At 42.6% G+C, this 17536-nt stretch overlaps 1 protein-coding gene across 1 annotated transcript; it reads left to right on the top strand.

Moving 5' to 3' along the window:
• Positions 1–12319: 12319 nt before the first annotated feature.
• LOC103696642 (Concanavalin A-like lectin protein kinase family protein) lies at positions 12320–15192 on the top strand. The gene has a single exon (XM_008778327.6). It carries the CDS (start codon positions 12738–12740, stop codon positions 14751–14753), a length of 2016 nt encoding a protein of 671 aa, XP_008776549.2. The 5' UTR covers positions 12320–12737; the 3' UTR covers positions 14754–15192.
• The last annotated feature ends 2344 nt before the right edge of the window (positions 15193–17536 follow it).

Below are 17536 nucleotides of genomic sequence, written 5' to 3'. Positions count from 1 at the left end.
AAGCATTGGAATGCAGCTAGCACAATTTAATTATGAATGTGATTGGCTTGGCCTCATCCCCATCCTTTATGGTGGCAAGAAAATTCCTTGGATAATCTAACTTGGGGAGGTCATCTAGATGTACTTTACCAAATTAGGTATACTTGCATTAACACATTATAAAGATTAGTTGCATAAACCACAACATTAGCAGAGTGAATTTATAGATTATTTGGAGTATTTTATCTAAGGGCCTAATTGGACATCTTTGATTTATCTTGGAGGGGGAAAAAAAAGTCAAAACCTACATCTAGATTATTATATTTAAATTAACAAATTCACAAGCCATAAGAAACAATGATATATATAATCCTCTGTTAACAAAGGCTGGATAATTATTAGTAAACTAACATTGTATTATCCAAACATATACTTTTAATATAAGGAAAGTTATATTTTGACCCCCATAACTTTGTCCAAGTTTTGCACCCCTCTACTTTAAAGATTTTTTATTAAATCTTTGATGTTATATTTTTGTTGCAATGTGTGATCCCTCCATCCATCTCCACTATAATGCCATTGAAGGTTATTATAATAAAAATTTCCTTCCTCTTATCAATGCTCTTTACCCATCATATACGCTTCCATATGCACCTCTCATTCCTTGGTCTCCATTTATATCGCTTCCATCTCTCTCAATGTCATTGGAGATGTTGCAAGCGGCCTAATTTGACGATGCGTACCATGGTGACCAATGGCAAATTAAAAAATAATGATAAAAAAATAGATTTTTCATCCAAAGAGAGAGACCAAATCATGGAAAAATAAGTACTTCAATTCCATTGAACAGAATAAAAAAACTCCATAAATTAGTACCACCTTGATGATGGTCTTGAAATTGATGGCCACAGTGGGCTCTGTGTAATGCCCGTCGCTGTGAGTTGATTGAAGGCTCCTCCGCCTCAAAAACTTCATGATAAAGTGGACGGCCTCCCTACCCTTGTATGCCTCTGATAGTCAAGAGGAACCAGCCTCTCACAACCTTTCACTACCACATCTCTCTCTCTCTCTGCCTTCGATAGTCAAGAGGAACCAGCCTCTTACAACCTTTCACTACCACATCTCTCTCTCTCTCTCTGCCTCCGATAGTCAAGAGGAACCAGCCTCTCACAACCTTTCACTACCACATCTCTCTCTCTCTCTCTGCCTCTGATAGTCAAGAGGAACCAGCCTCTCACAACCTTTCACTACCACATCTATCTCTCTCTCTCTGCCTCCGATAGTCAAGAGGAACCAGCCTCTCACAACCTTTCACTACCACATCTCTCTCTCTCTCTGCCTTCGATAGTCAAGAGGAACCAGCCTCTCACAACCTTTCACTACCACATCTCTCTCTCTCTGCCTCCGATAGTCAAGAGGAACCAGCCTCTCACAACCTTTCACTACCACATCTATCTCTCTCTCTCTCTCTGCCTCCGATAGTCAAGAAGAACCAGCCTCTCACAACCTTTCACTATCACATCTCTCTCTCTCTCTGCCTCCGATAGTCAAGAGGAACCAGCCTTTCACAACCTTTTACTACCAGATCTATCTCTCTCTCTCTCTGCCTCCGATAGTCAAGAGGAACCAGCCTCTTACAACCTTTCGCTACCACACCCCTCTCTCTCTCTCCCTCTCGGAGAGAGAGAGAGAGAGAGAGAGAGAGAGAGAGAGAGAGAGTTTTAGAGGAGTCAATGATAGCAGCACCAACTTGGGCCCTAGCTTGTTCTCTATCAGCCCCAGATATCTTACAAACTTTTTGTTTCCCAAGCTAATTAAGGAGGCAAAAAATTACCAAACTGGAAGGTAGCAACTAGAAAAAATGATCTAGGAGAATTATCAGAATCGATGTTGACCATTTTGGCTACTATGAGAGAATTTAATAGAGTTCAGAAGTAAGGTCCACCATGTCAGGAAACCAAATCGGATGCTAAGCTTTTAAAGGCTATAATTGGTTGTACAATACTCGATTGTAATTTTTTTTCTAAATTAAGTAATATTTTGAGATCTACGATGTAGTGTCGCACCTTGAAGGATGTAGCACATCGACCGGTTAGGTCTAAATTCTATTATTTGGGCCTCAAAAATGGGCCGATCAATCTTTTTTTTTTTTTTTGAAAAGATTTTGATCAAATATATCTTCGAATTCACAAAGAATTAGGTAGAAGTCAATGTAGAAGTCGAGATCGACCTTTTGGAAGATTTTAGATTTTTAATATTTGTTCTCATTAATCATGTCTATTTTGGAAAAGTTGAGTTCTGTTTGAACTAGAAGAGGCATCTAACCTGAATTATATAAGGATGGACCTCTCTAGTATACTTAGAGACTATATATCTCAGTTTATGATGATTAATGAAAAAAGAGGATCTAGACCCTATTGTCATCAAAAAATTTTATTTTTTTTCTAAAGTTTTTTAAGAGAATCAAGTTGAGTGGGTTGAAAAAATTCTCCTTTTTTCTAATTTGATCAAGAAAGAAAGGGGAAAAGGGAGTAGGAAAGGCCACAAATATATGCTTTCCTACTTACCTTTTACATTCTCTTCTATTGAGGCGACCAGCTTCTTCTACACATTGCTAATTCTACTTTTTTTCTAACGTAGAGGAAGAGCAAGAAGAGAAGAAAAGGTGAACGAGGGGATGGTAGCAATAGATGGTGGAGGAGACAGGCTATTACTCTCTCTTCTAATACGACTTGGCAGAGTAGCAGCCTTCGATTTTGTTCTCACCCCTTATCTATCCCAGCCATCTCCCTCGTCTCTTTTTATTATCTCTCATTTCATGTCATTCTTTTTGTTTTTCTTGTCAAAGAAAAGTGGAGAGTGAGGTTAATGCACTAAGGGGACGTTTGGTAACCCCAACAGGATCACCACGGTGATCTAAGATCTCCGATAATCCAAATACTAGGATGATTTGATCTCCAGTGATTTAAGATCAATGTGTTTGGTAGGCCATGGTCCAGTGATTAAAAATCTCCGAGTATTCATGAGTAACTTGTTTGGTATGGTATGGAGATTTAAGATCACCGACCACATAATACCACAAATACCCTTGATATATCTTAGATGAATTTTTTTATGTATTTTTAATTCTCATGAATCAAAAATGTAAGTCAATATGCTAATTCCTATAATAGCTCCATAATTTTGTCACATATTCTACTTTTAGTAGCCCTTATCATATATTTATTAATCATATAAAATATATTATAATAAAATATTAATATATTTATCAATATATTAATTATTAATATATTCTATAAAAATATATTTATTACTCTTATAAATTATTAATCTTATAAAAATATGTTATTTTTTATTATAGAATTGATATTTTTATTTATACTTATAATAGATTTTTTAATACTAATAATTATTTTGATTATAAAAATAAGATAAATAAGAGTAATATTTTAAATATTTTCATTATATAAATATAAAATATAATAATATATTTCTACTATAATTTAAAATTATCCTTCAATAATAATATGATAATAATATGATTAGTAATATATTATAATATAATATATATCATTAATATAATATATAATATCAACATAATATTATATATATATAACATTGACATAATATATTGATGCTATATTGATATATCAATTTTTCTGCTAAATTGAGGGGTATTTTTGTCTTTAACTTTCAACCCAGGATCACTGTTCTGGGGTGATCTTGGATTTCCGACCTCAAGGACGGATATTCCATCACTGGGTTGGGCGGTGATTTGAGGAGTGGAGGTGATTTAGGATCACCGCCATGTAGGATCACCGTGGTGCAACCAAACATGGTGATCTCATCACCTCCACTCACATCATTCTTGATCCAGGGACGATCACCCCGTACCAAACGCCCCCTAATAATAGCGCTCATGGGTACGAGAGGACTTATCTTTTAGGTCGCTTAGGCTTCCCACGATGCTTGAGCTCCCAAAATTTCTCTAGCAAGTGGTTGATCATAATTAGATATAATTGTGTACAGAAAGATGGAGATCAGAATAGAATAGAGGTCATGAGCCACCCATAACCAAAGATATTTTCGTCCTAAAAATATGTTTAAGTCAACACATGATAATTACATGATGCAATATATAGTACCCAGTTAATGGATATGGATGGAGGGATCACATTGCAATAAAAATGTAATGTAAAGGATTTAACTAAAAAACTTTTTAAAGTGGCAGGTAGGTGTGTAATACGAGCAAAATTAAGGGGATCAAAATCTTTTTTTTTTTTAACATATAAAAACATCATCAATAAGTCAATTGACCTAATTGGGCAAGATGTTGACGGATTTGTATTCAAGTTGCAATTGTACCTTTGCAGCCGAGTCTTGCCAAAAAAAACTTGAATTCAAAGGTTAAACAACCAACTTAATAAGTCATACTTTGTACATTGCCAATTTACAAGGTAGTTCAAGAGGTCTCTAGACTCTCAAAATTGTCTTGTAAGGAAACGACAACTATAGTTTTCAAAAGATTTATATACATAAAGTAGGTTGTGAATAAATTGAATAGTTGATCAACCAACATGACAACGACCATACATCCTGCAGAGAGATGTGAGAGAATGGATCAAGGTAACAAGTCCACGTAAAAGCCTCAAATTCTAGGAGTACAATGTACAGCCCACTATGAGATTACTCATACACCATCTATGCTGGAAATATTATTACCTAAAAATTACTATATTATTATTTTATAGTAATATTATAAAACTAATTTTCTAAAATAAATTTAAAAGATTGAAAAAAACTTGCGTAGATCGAGGCATGCAATCTACACTGCTCTAAAAACATAATTCGCCCTCTACGTGCGGGTTTGCAGTGATCATGTCCCTAAGGTACAACAATCCGACTCAGCCTATTCCTCCTCTAATGAGTATGATCACTGGAGAGGTTTGACCTGACCGACTCCTTCAGATGTTCAGAAAAGAAGAAAAGATAAAAAAATAAAAAAAATATAGAAAATAAAATGTTGAAGAGTGAAAAAACTCTGTCTGTGGAAGAAACTTTCGGAAGACAGAATACCAGTGAGAAAGAAAGAGATTGGATTTTTGATTAGGATTAATTCTAGAAGAGTTTTGTTGGGGGAAAAAATAGACCACCCCACACATACAATTAAAGCACCCAAATCTGACAACAAGCCTGAGCTCATCATGCAGGCCGAGCTCAGAAGATCAAGCTCATGAAGGCCGAGCCGAGCTCAGAAAGCCGAGCTCAGAAGACTGAGCCGAGCTCATCATGCAAGCCGAGCTCAGAATGCTGCCGAGCTCATCCTTGCTGTCGAGCTCAGAAGAACGAGCTTATGCAGGCCGAGCCGAGCTCAAAAGGCCGAGCCGAGCTCATGCAAGCCGAGCTCAGAATGCTGCCGAGCTCATCCTTGCTGCTGAGCTCAGAAGACCGAGCTCATGCAGGCCGAGCCGAGCTCAAAAGGCCGAGCCGAGCTCAGAAGGCTGCCGAGCTCATCCATGCTGCCGAGCACAGAAGGCCGAGCACAGCAGGCCGAGACCAGAAGGCTGTCGAGCACAGAAGGCTGCCGAGCTCAGAAGGCCGAGCACAGAAGGCCGACCTCGTCGTCTATATGCTGCGGCCATGCCCTGCAGCAGCCTTACCGCACCATGCTTTACTTGCCGGCCACGCCACGACATATTAATCAGGAACCATACCCTGCTACGACTGTCAACGCCTCATCATTCCCAAGAATGTACTGCACTGCGCGCAACAAGCAAGCTCTGGCTGCACGCCATCTTCTCCCATGATGGGAACGGGCCATCCACGGCAACTCATTACTTCCACGCCCACGTCCAATCATGACGGTAACCTATTAATTCGCCCAGTCACATCACAGGTAACCCTGCCACTCTCCCTATAAAAGGGGATCTTCTCCCTCTAAAAGGGGGGCCGGAGGCTTCTTCCTCCCAAGGGAGGCTTCGAACTTGGAAATACGGTCCCTCTCCTTCTCCAAAATTTAGCCCCCCTCTGACTTAAGCATCGGAGGGCCGGCGCCGGAAACCCCGGCCATCGGCTTTTTGCAGGCCCCCCACGGAGGACGCCGCTCGCCGACGGATCGCCGCCCGCCAGTGTTCGCCGGAGCTCCTCCTTCTCAGCTAAGTGGTCGCCCTCGGGTCCAATTTCCAGCAACAGTTGGCGCTAGAGGAAGGGCCCGAGTTGTGGCCATGAAACTAAGGAGCAGAGGAGTCTCTGATACCTCCCGGCATCATGCTCCAAGCCCCGGGCGCTCAGTCCAGAATCCACCACCAAGACCTCCGGCAGATCAAGTTCCACAAGTCCAACCCGAGCACTTCGACGCGCTAGTGCAGCAAGTCCAAGCGCTGGCCATTGCAGCCCAAAGCCTGCAACAAGTGGAGGCTCCTCCTGTGCCGCCTCCACGGGTTCATGTTAAGCAGAGGAAAAAACTCTCCCGAGCCATCTCGAATCAGGCATGGCTCCCGTTACAACGACGTACGTGGGGGCAACCAATGAGAAGTAGTAGCCCAAGTCTCATATCAACGAGTTGGAGGAAAAGAGAAATAAAAGCTGAGGTCTGGAGAAGGAGAGTTATGTACTCCCTCCTCATGGGTGTAAGTCCTTACGATGGCGCTCGTGACGTTGCTCTCCTTCAGAGCATCGCCATCACCGAAGCGCCGGCCGAGGTCAGAGAGCTGAGCTCAGAAGGCCGAGCCGAGCTCATCCAGGCCGAGCTCATGCAGGCCGAGCCGAGCTCATCCAGGTCGAGCTCATGCAGGCCGAGCCGAGCTCAGAAGGCCGAGCTCGTCATCCACATGCTGCAGCCACGACCTACAGCAGTCTCATCCAGGCCGAGCTCATGCAGGCCGAGCCGAGCTCAGAAGGCCGAGCTCGTTATCCACATGCTGCAGCCACGACCTGCAGCAGTCTCATCCAGGCCGAGCTCATGCAGGCCGAGCCGAGCTCAAAAGGCCGAATTCGTTATCCACATGCTGCAGCCACGACCTGCAGCAGTCACATCCAGGCTGAGCACATGCAAGCCGAGCTCAGAAGGCCGAGCTCAGCAGGCTGCCGAGCTCAGAAGCCCGAGCGCAGAACACCTCCCAGAAAATCGAGCCAAAGAAGGCCGGTGCTGAGCCAGGTCCTGAGGGACTTCGAAGCTCGAGAGCCATCAGAATATCTTCAAAAGGTACAGGACGCCACTTTGGCTTCAAATAATTTCAATATTTCATCTATTTTCAGGTCGGAGAATCCAAAAAACGACCTACGGGTATCCCTATCTCCAACGTCGCCCCGCTCCGAATAAGGGCGCACGATGGCCAACGAAGTCCATCTCCTGTATGTATCTCCAATGATGCCCCAACTAAGTTCGGGATGCCCCGAGTGTCGACAATGCGTGCCCAGACCCCTCGACACTTCGGAAAGACGGGGTAGTACCTTCGCGGCCCTCCGTGGCGCTCAACACCAACAACAGGGTAGTACCTTCGCGGCCCCCCGTAGCGCCTCCTCGACTAAGGTCGAGATGCCCCGCTGAGTCGACAGTGAGCCCAAGCTCCCTCGGCCTCGGAAAGATGGGGTAGTACCTTCGCGGCCCTCCGTGGCGCTTAACACCAACAACGGGGTAGTACCTTCACGGCCCTCCGTAGCGCCTCCTCGACTAAGGTCGAGATGCCTCGAGTGTCGACAGTGCGTGCCCAGACTCCTCGACACTTCGGGAAGACGGGGTAGTACCTTCGCGGCCCTCCGTGGCGCTCAACACCAACAACGGGGTAGTACCTTCGCGGCCTCCCGTAGCGCCTCCTCGACTAAGGTCGAGATGCCCCGCTGAGTCGACAGTGAGCCCAAGCTCCCTCGGCCTCGGGAAGACGGGGTAGTACCTTCGCGGCCCTCCGTGGCGCTCGACATCGACAACAGGGAAGTACCTTCGCGGCCTCCCGTAGCGCCTCCTCGACTAAGGTCGAGATGTCCCGACGAGTCGACAGTGAGCTCGAGCTCCCTCGACCTCGGGATGACGGGGTAGTACCTTCGCGGCCCCCCAAAACGTTCGTGATTGACAACAAAGCACCCCCAAAATGTTCGTGGATAACAACAAAGCAACGCCCACACGGATCTCCAATGGCAACTATTTCTCCTATTGTGCCGGCGTCCCTAGAAAGCGGACCCCGAACAAAAGAGCGTCCACAAAAGTTAGTCGAGGAGCAAAGCTGCCGACCTCGGCGTGAGACGCTCGACTCTGACATAAAAAAAGGGGGCTCATGGCCTGAATTTTCGTCTTGTCAGCTGGGAGAAGTGCGACGCGGAAGATCTGTCGCGTCGTCTCGACGTTCTCGAGAGCTGAGTCGACCACAAGCCAAAGAAGGCTGCTGAGTCGACCTAAAGCACTTGACTCCAACTGCATGAGAGGTATACCCTACTTAGCACGCAGATCTCCATATATATTTGGCTATATTACAGGATGATCGACGACTGGACTACTTCCTTCGTCCGAGCCAAAAAGCAGCTCGAACTCGGAAGTCGGGGGGTAGTGTTGGGGGAAAAAATAGACCACCCCACACATACAATTAAAGCACCCAAATCTGACAACAAGCCTGAGCTCATCATGCAGGCCGAGCTCATCATGCAGGCCGAGCTTAGAAGACCAAGCTCATGAAGGCCGAGCCGAGCTCAGAAAGCCGAGCACAGAAGGCCGAGTTGATCTCAGAAGGCCGACCTCGTCGTCTATATGCTGCGGCCATGCCCTGCAGCAGCCTTGCCGCACCATGCTTTACTTGCCGGCCACGCCACGACATATTAATCAGGAACCATACCCTGCTACGACTGTCAACGCCTCATCATTCCCAAGAATGTACTGCACTGCGCGCCACAAGCAAGCTCTGGCTGCACGCCATCTCCTCCCATGATGGGAACGGGCCATCCACGGCAACTCATTACTTCCACGCCCACGTCCAATCATGACGGTAACCCATTAATTCGCCCAGTCACATCACAGGTAACCCTGCCACTCTTCCTATAAAAGGGGAGCTTCTCCCTCTAAAAGGGGGGCCGGAGGCTTCTTCCTCCCAAGGGAGGCTTCGAACTTGGAAATACGGTCCCTCTCCTTCTCCAAAATTAAGCCCCCCTTTGACTTAAGCATCGGAGGGCCGGCGCCGGAAACCCCGGCCACCGGCTTTTTGTAGGCCCCCCACGGAGGACGCCGCTCGCCGACGGATCGCCGCCCGCCCGTGTTCGCCGGAGCTCCTCCTTCTCAGCTAAGTGGTCGCCCCCAGGTCCAATTTTCTGCAACAAGTTTATTTATAGACTCTATCTAAAGACCAAAGAAATGTGATGGCTCCGAAGATATGTAATATTTTGAAAACACCATATCTTTTCGAATGCTAACGTTCTCTTCCAAAAAGTCATAACTCTTTTGATAGAGGTAAATCACAAAAAAGTATTTTAAAATATTTAAAACAACTAAAGGTTAGGGGATAAAAAAAATTAATTTTTTTTAAATTAAAACTCCAACAATCCCCCACAAAAGGTTTAATTTTTTTTGAAAATCATATAGTAGAAATCTTGATAACTTATACGATGCAATGAGTGAGGTGTCCCCATAGACTTGAACCTTACTTAGTGTTGATAGTATCTATCTAAAGAAACCATAGTAGATTAGACTCTGAATTAGGTCCTTTGACTCAGACATCTACTTATTACACATGGTACGGATCAATTGGATCTTTATGCGGTTAGCACCATTTAAAAACCTTGCGCTTAGTCCCTTGATTTTTCATGAGAATTTTATTAAGATTAACCCAAACCCCTAGTTGCATCCTATACGAAACTTCTCACATGGATAAGTCCTCTAAGGATATTTGTGATCTAATACCCTGCAGATTTTCTATCTTGGACTTATTAAGAGTATAACTCGACTTTTACAATATATATTTTTGTCGCGCTAATAAGAGCACTCATTATATAGATGGGAGGAGATATATTTCCAAAAATGTATTGTGACACGATCACTCATTCAATTTTGTTTCTACCATATTAAACCCCCTTCATAGGATCTCTAATCACAGAGGTTGGGTATCCACTATCGTTGACCAAATAGTGGGCTTAAGCTCCATCTCCCTCGATGATTCTAGGACTTCACCCAAAGATAAACTCTTAGTTAAATGATCTGCCAAGTTTTTTTCCGACTTGATAAATTTTTAAAAAATAATATTACTCTTTTTGAGTTGTCTTATAAATTTATGACGAATTTGGATATTCCGATTCATCTTTTTGTTAGTACTTTTTTGATTCGTAAAATTTTGAATTAGATTCTGAATTTTGAAATAAATACAATAACGTGTAATAATATTAATAAAAATAAATAACCATACAAAAAAATATAACAAGTAATGTAAATTTGTATTGTCTATACGTTTTACAAAGCAACATTATATATTTTGAGAGCAGCTAATATATGCGTAGTTTTTTAAGCAACAGTAATTTCTACACGGCTTTTAAAAGTATAGAAGTATTCTGCATAGATTTTAAAGATGCAAAAAAATCTGCACAAAAATTAAAAATTGCAGAAAGTAGATTGCACGGATTTTAAAGCTGCAGTAATTTTCTACACAGATTTTTAATCTGCACAAAATTTTTGCACATACTTTAAAGCTGTAAAAAAATTCTACAAATATTTTAAATCTGCAAAAAAATTCTGTATAGTTTTTAAAGTTACAAAATATCTGTTTGTACAATTTTGAGAGTAATTCGACCTTCTAAAAGGATTGATTTTTATAAAGAGAAAAAGAAAACTTTTACAACTTTTATATTCTATTTAATTAAAACCAAATTTAGTCTTATGTAATTGAACTAAATTTGATAAACGATCAAATAACAATTTCTAGTGTAATCAAGATCACATTCTTAGACTGTTCGAAATATTATTGCCAAAAAATTGCTATATCATTATTTTATAATAGTATTATAAAATAATAATTCACTAAAATAAATTCAGAAAATTGAAAACAACTTGTCTGAATCAGACGTGTAATATATACTGCCATAAAAATGTGATTCGTCCCCTACGTACGGATTCGCAACGATCTCGTCCACAAGGTACAACAACCTGGCTCAATCTGATTCTCCTCGAACGAGCACGGTCGCTCGGGAGGCTTGACCCGACCGACTCCTTTAGATGTCCAGAAAAAAAAAAAGATAAAAAAAGATAGAAAGTAAAAAGTTGAAGAGTGGAAGAACTTTGCTTATGGAATAAATTCTTGAAAAATAGAGTCCGAGTGAAAAAGAGAGAGATTGGATTTTTGATTAGGATTAATCTTGGAGGAGTCTATTTATAGACTCTATTTGAAGACCGAAGAGATGTGATGGTTCCAAAGATATATAATGTTTCGGAAACACTGTATATTTTCGGAAGTCAACATTTTCTTCCAAAAAGTCACAACGCTTTTAAAAGCGGTGTCGCACAAAAGAGTATTTTAAAATATTTAAAACAACTAAAGGTTAGAGGAAAGAAAATTTTAATTTTTTTAAATTAAAACTCCAACAACCTTCACACCAATTTTTGTCTACTTTGATGCCCTACTACAATACAAATATCTCGTGAGAAGGTCATATCATTGATACAAGATCGTCCAAAGGCTGGATAACTATCAGTAAATTAGGGTTGTGCTGTCCAATCATATTCCTCTCACTATATAGAAAACCATCATTAAATTGTTCAAGAATATTTGTATTCAATCCAATCTAACCAACAAGTCAATTAATCGAATCGGGCAAATTGTTGCTATATTAATGTTTATGTTGTAATTAAATGTCATTGCATTTTACTCTTGGCAAAACCCGAATCCAAAGGTCAATCTGCTATCCACCAAGTCAGACTTTGTACATTAATAATTTATAAGAAAGTATGGAAACTAGAAATGCCTTGCAAGGAATTGACAATTATACTTTTCCCAAGATCCACACATTTAGACTAGATTGTTCATAAATTGAACTATTTGATTATCCAACATGACATCAGTCACCTAGATGTGAGAGAATGGATCGAAGCTACAAATCCAAGCCAAATCTCATATATATTAGAACACATTGTATAGCCAACTATGATGCTAGTCATACATTATCGCCATTGATGGCACAAAAAATCTCACATAAAAAGGCTATTCTATTGATACTAAACCCTTCCAAAATTTGAGAAATTATATTCTATGCCGTGTGCATCACATAGCCCTGTCCGCAAATAATTAGAAGTGCACCGAGAAGACTGCTTTATGGATGGAGACTGCAGAAATCAATAGTTATGATTGGCTGCATACACGGTGCAGGCAATGTTAGAATAATTTCTTCTAAAACTTTTCTTTTTTCATTGACATTTACATGCTAACTAAACGAAAAGCAACAAGAAATTAACACAACCCTGGAAAATTTATTGCTAGAGATTTCTCTGCTACGCTAAAAAAAAAAAAAAAAATCTCCTGGTTGGTAGAAGTCGGACAAAATCCACAACCAGTATAAAAACAGCCTGGTCAGAAAAAGCTTTATCAACAAATAATAAATCAATATCGCCCTAATACGTGCGGGCGGAACTTTCGTCGAACAAGTATTAGCATTAACTTTTAGATGGAAAACAGCGGCCGCAAGCCCCATCCACCAGCCGCAGCACGGTCAGCCCACCGCACTCTTTCCCCACCGAATCATACCAATCCCATTCCACTCCATTCCGTGAACAAAACGGAGAGAAGCAAGCCGACAGGATGAAGCAGCGGATCTTAACCACCGTCATCCACCTCCTCTCCCTCTCCGCCACCTCCGCCGCCGTGGATTTCCTCTTCAACTCTTTCAACACCTCCGACCTCCTCCTCATCGGCGACGCCCGCATCGACTCCTCCATCGTCCGCCTCACCAACGACTCCAACTACTACTCCATCGGCCGCGCCTTCTTCCCCTCCCGCCTCCATCTCTCCACCGGTCCTAACCGCACTCTCTCCTCCTTCTCCACCTCCTTCGTCTTCTCCATCCTCCCCGAGATCCCGAGCAGCCCCGGGTTCGGCCTCGCCTTCGTCCTCTCCAACTCCACTTCGCCGCCCGGCGCCATCTCCGGCCAGTACTTCGGCCTCTTCTCCAACTCCACCCGCCAGTCTCCGGCACCGCTTCTCGCCGTGGAGTTCGACACCGGCCAGAACCCGGAATTCTACGATCCTGACGGCAACCACGTCGGCATCGACCTCAACTTCATTCAATCAGCTACAACTCAATCCGCCGGCTACTACCGGAACGGCTCGTCGGGACTTGAGTTCGTTTCTCTTGACATGAGATCGGGAAAAAATATCCGAGCTTGGATCGAATTCGATGGGCCTCGGTTCCAAATCAACGTCACAATCGCCGCCGCCGAGGAACCGAGACCGCCGCGGCCACTGATCTCCTACAGGGACCCGCAGATCGCCAACTACGTCTCGCCGGAGATGTTTGTCGGCTTCTCGGCGTCGAAGGTCAAGTGGGTGGAGGCTCAGAGGATTCTCGCCTGGAGCCTCAGCGACACCGGCGGCTCCGCGCGGGAGCTCAACACGTCCAATCTCCCTGTCTTCTTGCCCCAGTCTTCGTCCCCGTCGTCATCTCCATCTCCAGGGCTCATAGCCGGGGTCTCTCGCGCATCCGTTGCTCTTGCCCTCCTCTTCCTCTCCTCGGGTTTCTACTACTACTATAGAAAGAAGAGGGCTAAGATCCGGAAAGAAGAAGGAAAAGAAGAGGATGAGGAGGACGAAGAGTGGGAACTGAAGTACTGGCCACGGCGATTCTCCTATGAAGATCTCTCGAACGCCACTGATGGGTTCTCCAAGGCGAGGCTTCTCGGAATCGGTGGATTTGGGAAGGTATACAAGGGGGTTCTCCCGGTTTCGATATCCAGAGGAGTTGAAGGGGGAGGAGGACGAGAGGAGGAGGAGGAGGAGGAGGAGGAAGTGGCGGTGAAGTGCGTGTCCCATAACTCGAAGCAGGGGCTGCGGGAGTTCATGGCGGAGATATCGAGCATAGGGAGGCTGCAGCACCGGAGCTTGGTCCCGCTCCGAGGGTGGTGCCGGAAAGGAAACGAGTTGATGCTGGTGTACGGGTACATGCCCAATGGCAACCTCAGCCAGTGGATCTTCGGCGAAGGGAGGAGGGAGACGATGCGGTGGGCGGCGCGGCGGCGAGTGCTGGCGGACGTGGCGGAGGGGCTGCAGTACCTGCACCAGGGGTGGGAGCAGGTGGTTCTCCACCGGGACGTGAAGAGCAGCAACATACTGCTGGATGGCGAGATGCGGGGGCGGCTCGGAGACTTCGGGCTGGCCAAGCTGTACGAGCGAGGGGCGGCGCCGAGCAGCACGAGGGTGGTGGGCACGCTGGGGTACCTGGCGCCGGAGCTGGCGATGGCGGCCACGCCCACGGCGGCGAGTGACGTGTATAGCTTCGGGGTGGTGGTGTTGGAGGCGGCGTGCGGGCGGCGGCCGATTGAGAGGGCGGCGAGGGTGGAGGATGAGGATTGGGTGCTGGTGGAGTGGGCGAGGGAGATGTATGCGGAGGGGCGGCTGGTGGAGGTGGCGGAAGAAGGGATGGAGTTCCGGGAGGAGGAGATGGAGTTGGTGCTCAAGTTGGGGCTGGCCTGCTGCCATCCCGAACCGGAGAAGCGGCCGGCAATGAGGGAGGTGGTGGCCCTGCTGCTGGCCGCCGAGGCTCCCGGAAAACCTGCCACGGACTCCGCTCCAATCTATCTTTCTTCGGGTGCTGCAGACTGAAGTTATAGTTGTTGGAAGGAATTATCTTTTACTCTGGAGGGGCCTGAGAGGCCTACAAGCAAGGCTTCTACTGAAGGAAAAGCAGGACTGACGACCACCTGAAGGGAATGGATCAACATGATGACAAATATACTGAACTTCTGAGCCAGCCGAGATCTGATTAGTGGTCAAGAGCAAAGGAGGTGGCTGACATTATCAGTGCCAAGAATATCAGCAAACTTCACTCACTCAATAATGAGAGAGGATCCGTGATTGATTTTGAGTTTCTCATACCTTCTCCGTTTTCGTACCACTACTGGATTTCCAGTCAGGTCCAGTCAAGTCTAAAATTAGCTGTCATTATATGTGTAAGTAAATTATCTGCATTTTCTTATCACTTTTCTAGAAATATGAGCCACTTAACCATCAATATATCTAGTCATTTTTTGAGCTTCCTAAAGTATTCATGAGCAAAATCGTAAGCGAGTAGCCTTCAATCCGATGTTTATATATCCCGAGGGAAGGTTGTAACAGTCAGATAAACACCCGCCATACCATCCAAAGCTCAAGCAACAGAATCAAAGTCAATTGTAGAGGAAACTGGCCCCAAGTATGACAAACAATATAGCCTGCTCCGGCATGCCCGTCTCCTTTTAAAGCCCCGTGCCCATGTTCTTCCCAAGCTTACCTTTTGGGCTTGTTCTTTGAAGGATAAAAAATTTACTCAAATAACTGAATTTTTTTGAATAAGTATTTCTCAAGCAATATTGAGACAGCAAAATAATTTATCAATATTTTTTTATGCATTAGAAAATAGCTTTGGAATCTGTTACCCATATTTTTTCCCATTACTACTACCCAGATAAGTTGCTAATATCAATCCATATGTCTCATAATACCCTTTGTTATATAAATATCATATTATATTATATTATATATGATAATATAATATATTATACTATATGTATATAATGTAATATATTATAATACATAATATAATATGTCAAAATATATAATATTATATGATATTGTATAATATATTATATTATAATCTAATTATAATAATCTATAATACAATATAATAGTATATTATAGTTACAATAATATTATATTTCATAATATTATATTATGTTATATTATCTTATATGATATTATAATAATATGTACTATATTATTATTATTAGTATGTTATGCTATATTATTATTATATTATTATAGGGATAGATGTATTTTAGGAACAAAATAAAAAAATTATTTTTCTAGATGATGGAAAAATAACTTACCCAACTTCAAGATGTGTAAGACTTTCTCCCCATTTCATAGATAAATGTTATCCTTTCGAAAATAACTTACCTATCTAAAGAAGCATGAGAATATAGGTAAGTTGGTTAAAAAAAAAGTTGACCAAGTTCCCTATGATATTTATCCACCAAAGAACAGGCCCTTAATAATCAATTGCAGGGGAGAACAAGAAGCACAAATGGATGAAGAGGATGCTTAACATTTACCAGCCAAACTCCTATTCTCCCACACTCTTGCACTTACCTAGATTACTCATTGAAGTTGATATTACATTCTTGGTCTATTGCCTAGAATTTTCTAGCATTATAGTTAACCAGTTCCATATTTTTGAGGGTGCACCATTTAAGAATTGAATCCATAATCTCTTGTGCTATGTAGAAGGGTTTAACCACAGGACAAGCCCAAATATTCATGACTGTATAAGATATGTATAATTTAATAAAAGATTAAGTTAGGAGAATCAACTCAACAAGAGTGGGAACTGTCCGTTCAATATCTCTCAAGTCGGTTGCTTATTGATCTTTGAACTTTGTAATATCTAAACGACATCAAATACTTTGGAAAATGTTACCTATATGAACATGTGATCTCTCTCCTAGATGTAAAATGCTGTTATGTTTTTGTAGTAGTATGTCTTGTACCTTGTGAAAACATTTCTCTGGCCTGTTAATGTCACGTAGTGAGGAGAATAAAGTATCAAGACATTTGCATCCATGGATTTTTTTTGTAACATAGTTTCTTTTTTTTTTGTTGTGATGATCAATATTCAATAAATATAAACTTTTTCTGGTTATACATGAGAATCCAAGACTACACCGCAGCTACCATTGGAGTCATACAGGTTCATGCATCCATTAATATTTTAGGATTATAAATTTTTAGAGCAATTTAAATACCCTATTTTTCATCTTTGCTTTTCCTCCATGGATCCCTTATGGGGATGTCCTCTCGGAGGCAGGCCCCTCAATTGGAATGCATGAGTGGAGCTGTTTCAAACTTTTACGATTAAAAAAAAAAATGTTAAAAATAGAAAAAAAAAGGAAAGGTTAATGCTAGATGTTGGGTAAGATACAAAAGGGAAAGGATTAGAATACGCCTTCGCAAGAAAAAAAAAAGGATTAGAATACGACCTTGATTTGGTGATGAAACCTGCAATTACTTGCAAGCAAGGAGTACCAGGAGCCAGCAGCAAATGCCTCTTCAAGAGACATTTCTTGGTGCTGCTCGAAAACTAGATCAAAATTGATTCAACATAGAAAATTACAAAAAAAAGAGAAATGCTATAGTACAAACTAAATCAAAAAATGGATTACAATGAGAGATTTATTCTTGGAGCAAAGGAAGGACATCAAGTTCTAGTTCAATTACTCTCTAGATTCCTTCATGTACTCCTTCTGTTGGATGACATTGGACTAGGATTTTTTGCCTTGCAAAAATACAATTTTGTGGTGGATTTACCTAACCTAAGTTTTACTTCTAGAATTTAGGCTACATATAGTAGA

Source organism: Phoenix dactylifera, chromosome 4 (genome assembly GCF_051530095.1).
Source record: "Phoenix dactylifera cultivar Ajwa chromosome 4, Ajwa_hap1_PhDact_Kaust_v1.1, whole genome shotgun sequence".
Classification (NCBI taxonomy): domain Eukaryota; kingdom Viridiplantae; phylum Streptophyta; class Magnoliopsida; order Arecales; family Arecaceae; genus Phoenix; species Phoenix dactylifera.
This window is presented reverse-complemented; position numbering and strand designations above follow the sequence as displayed.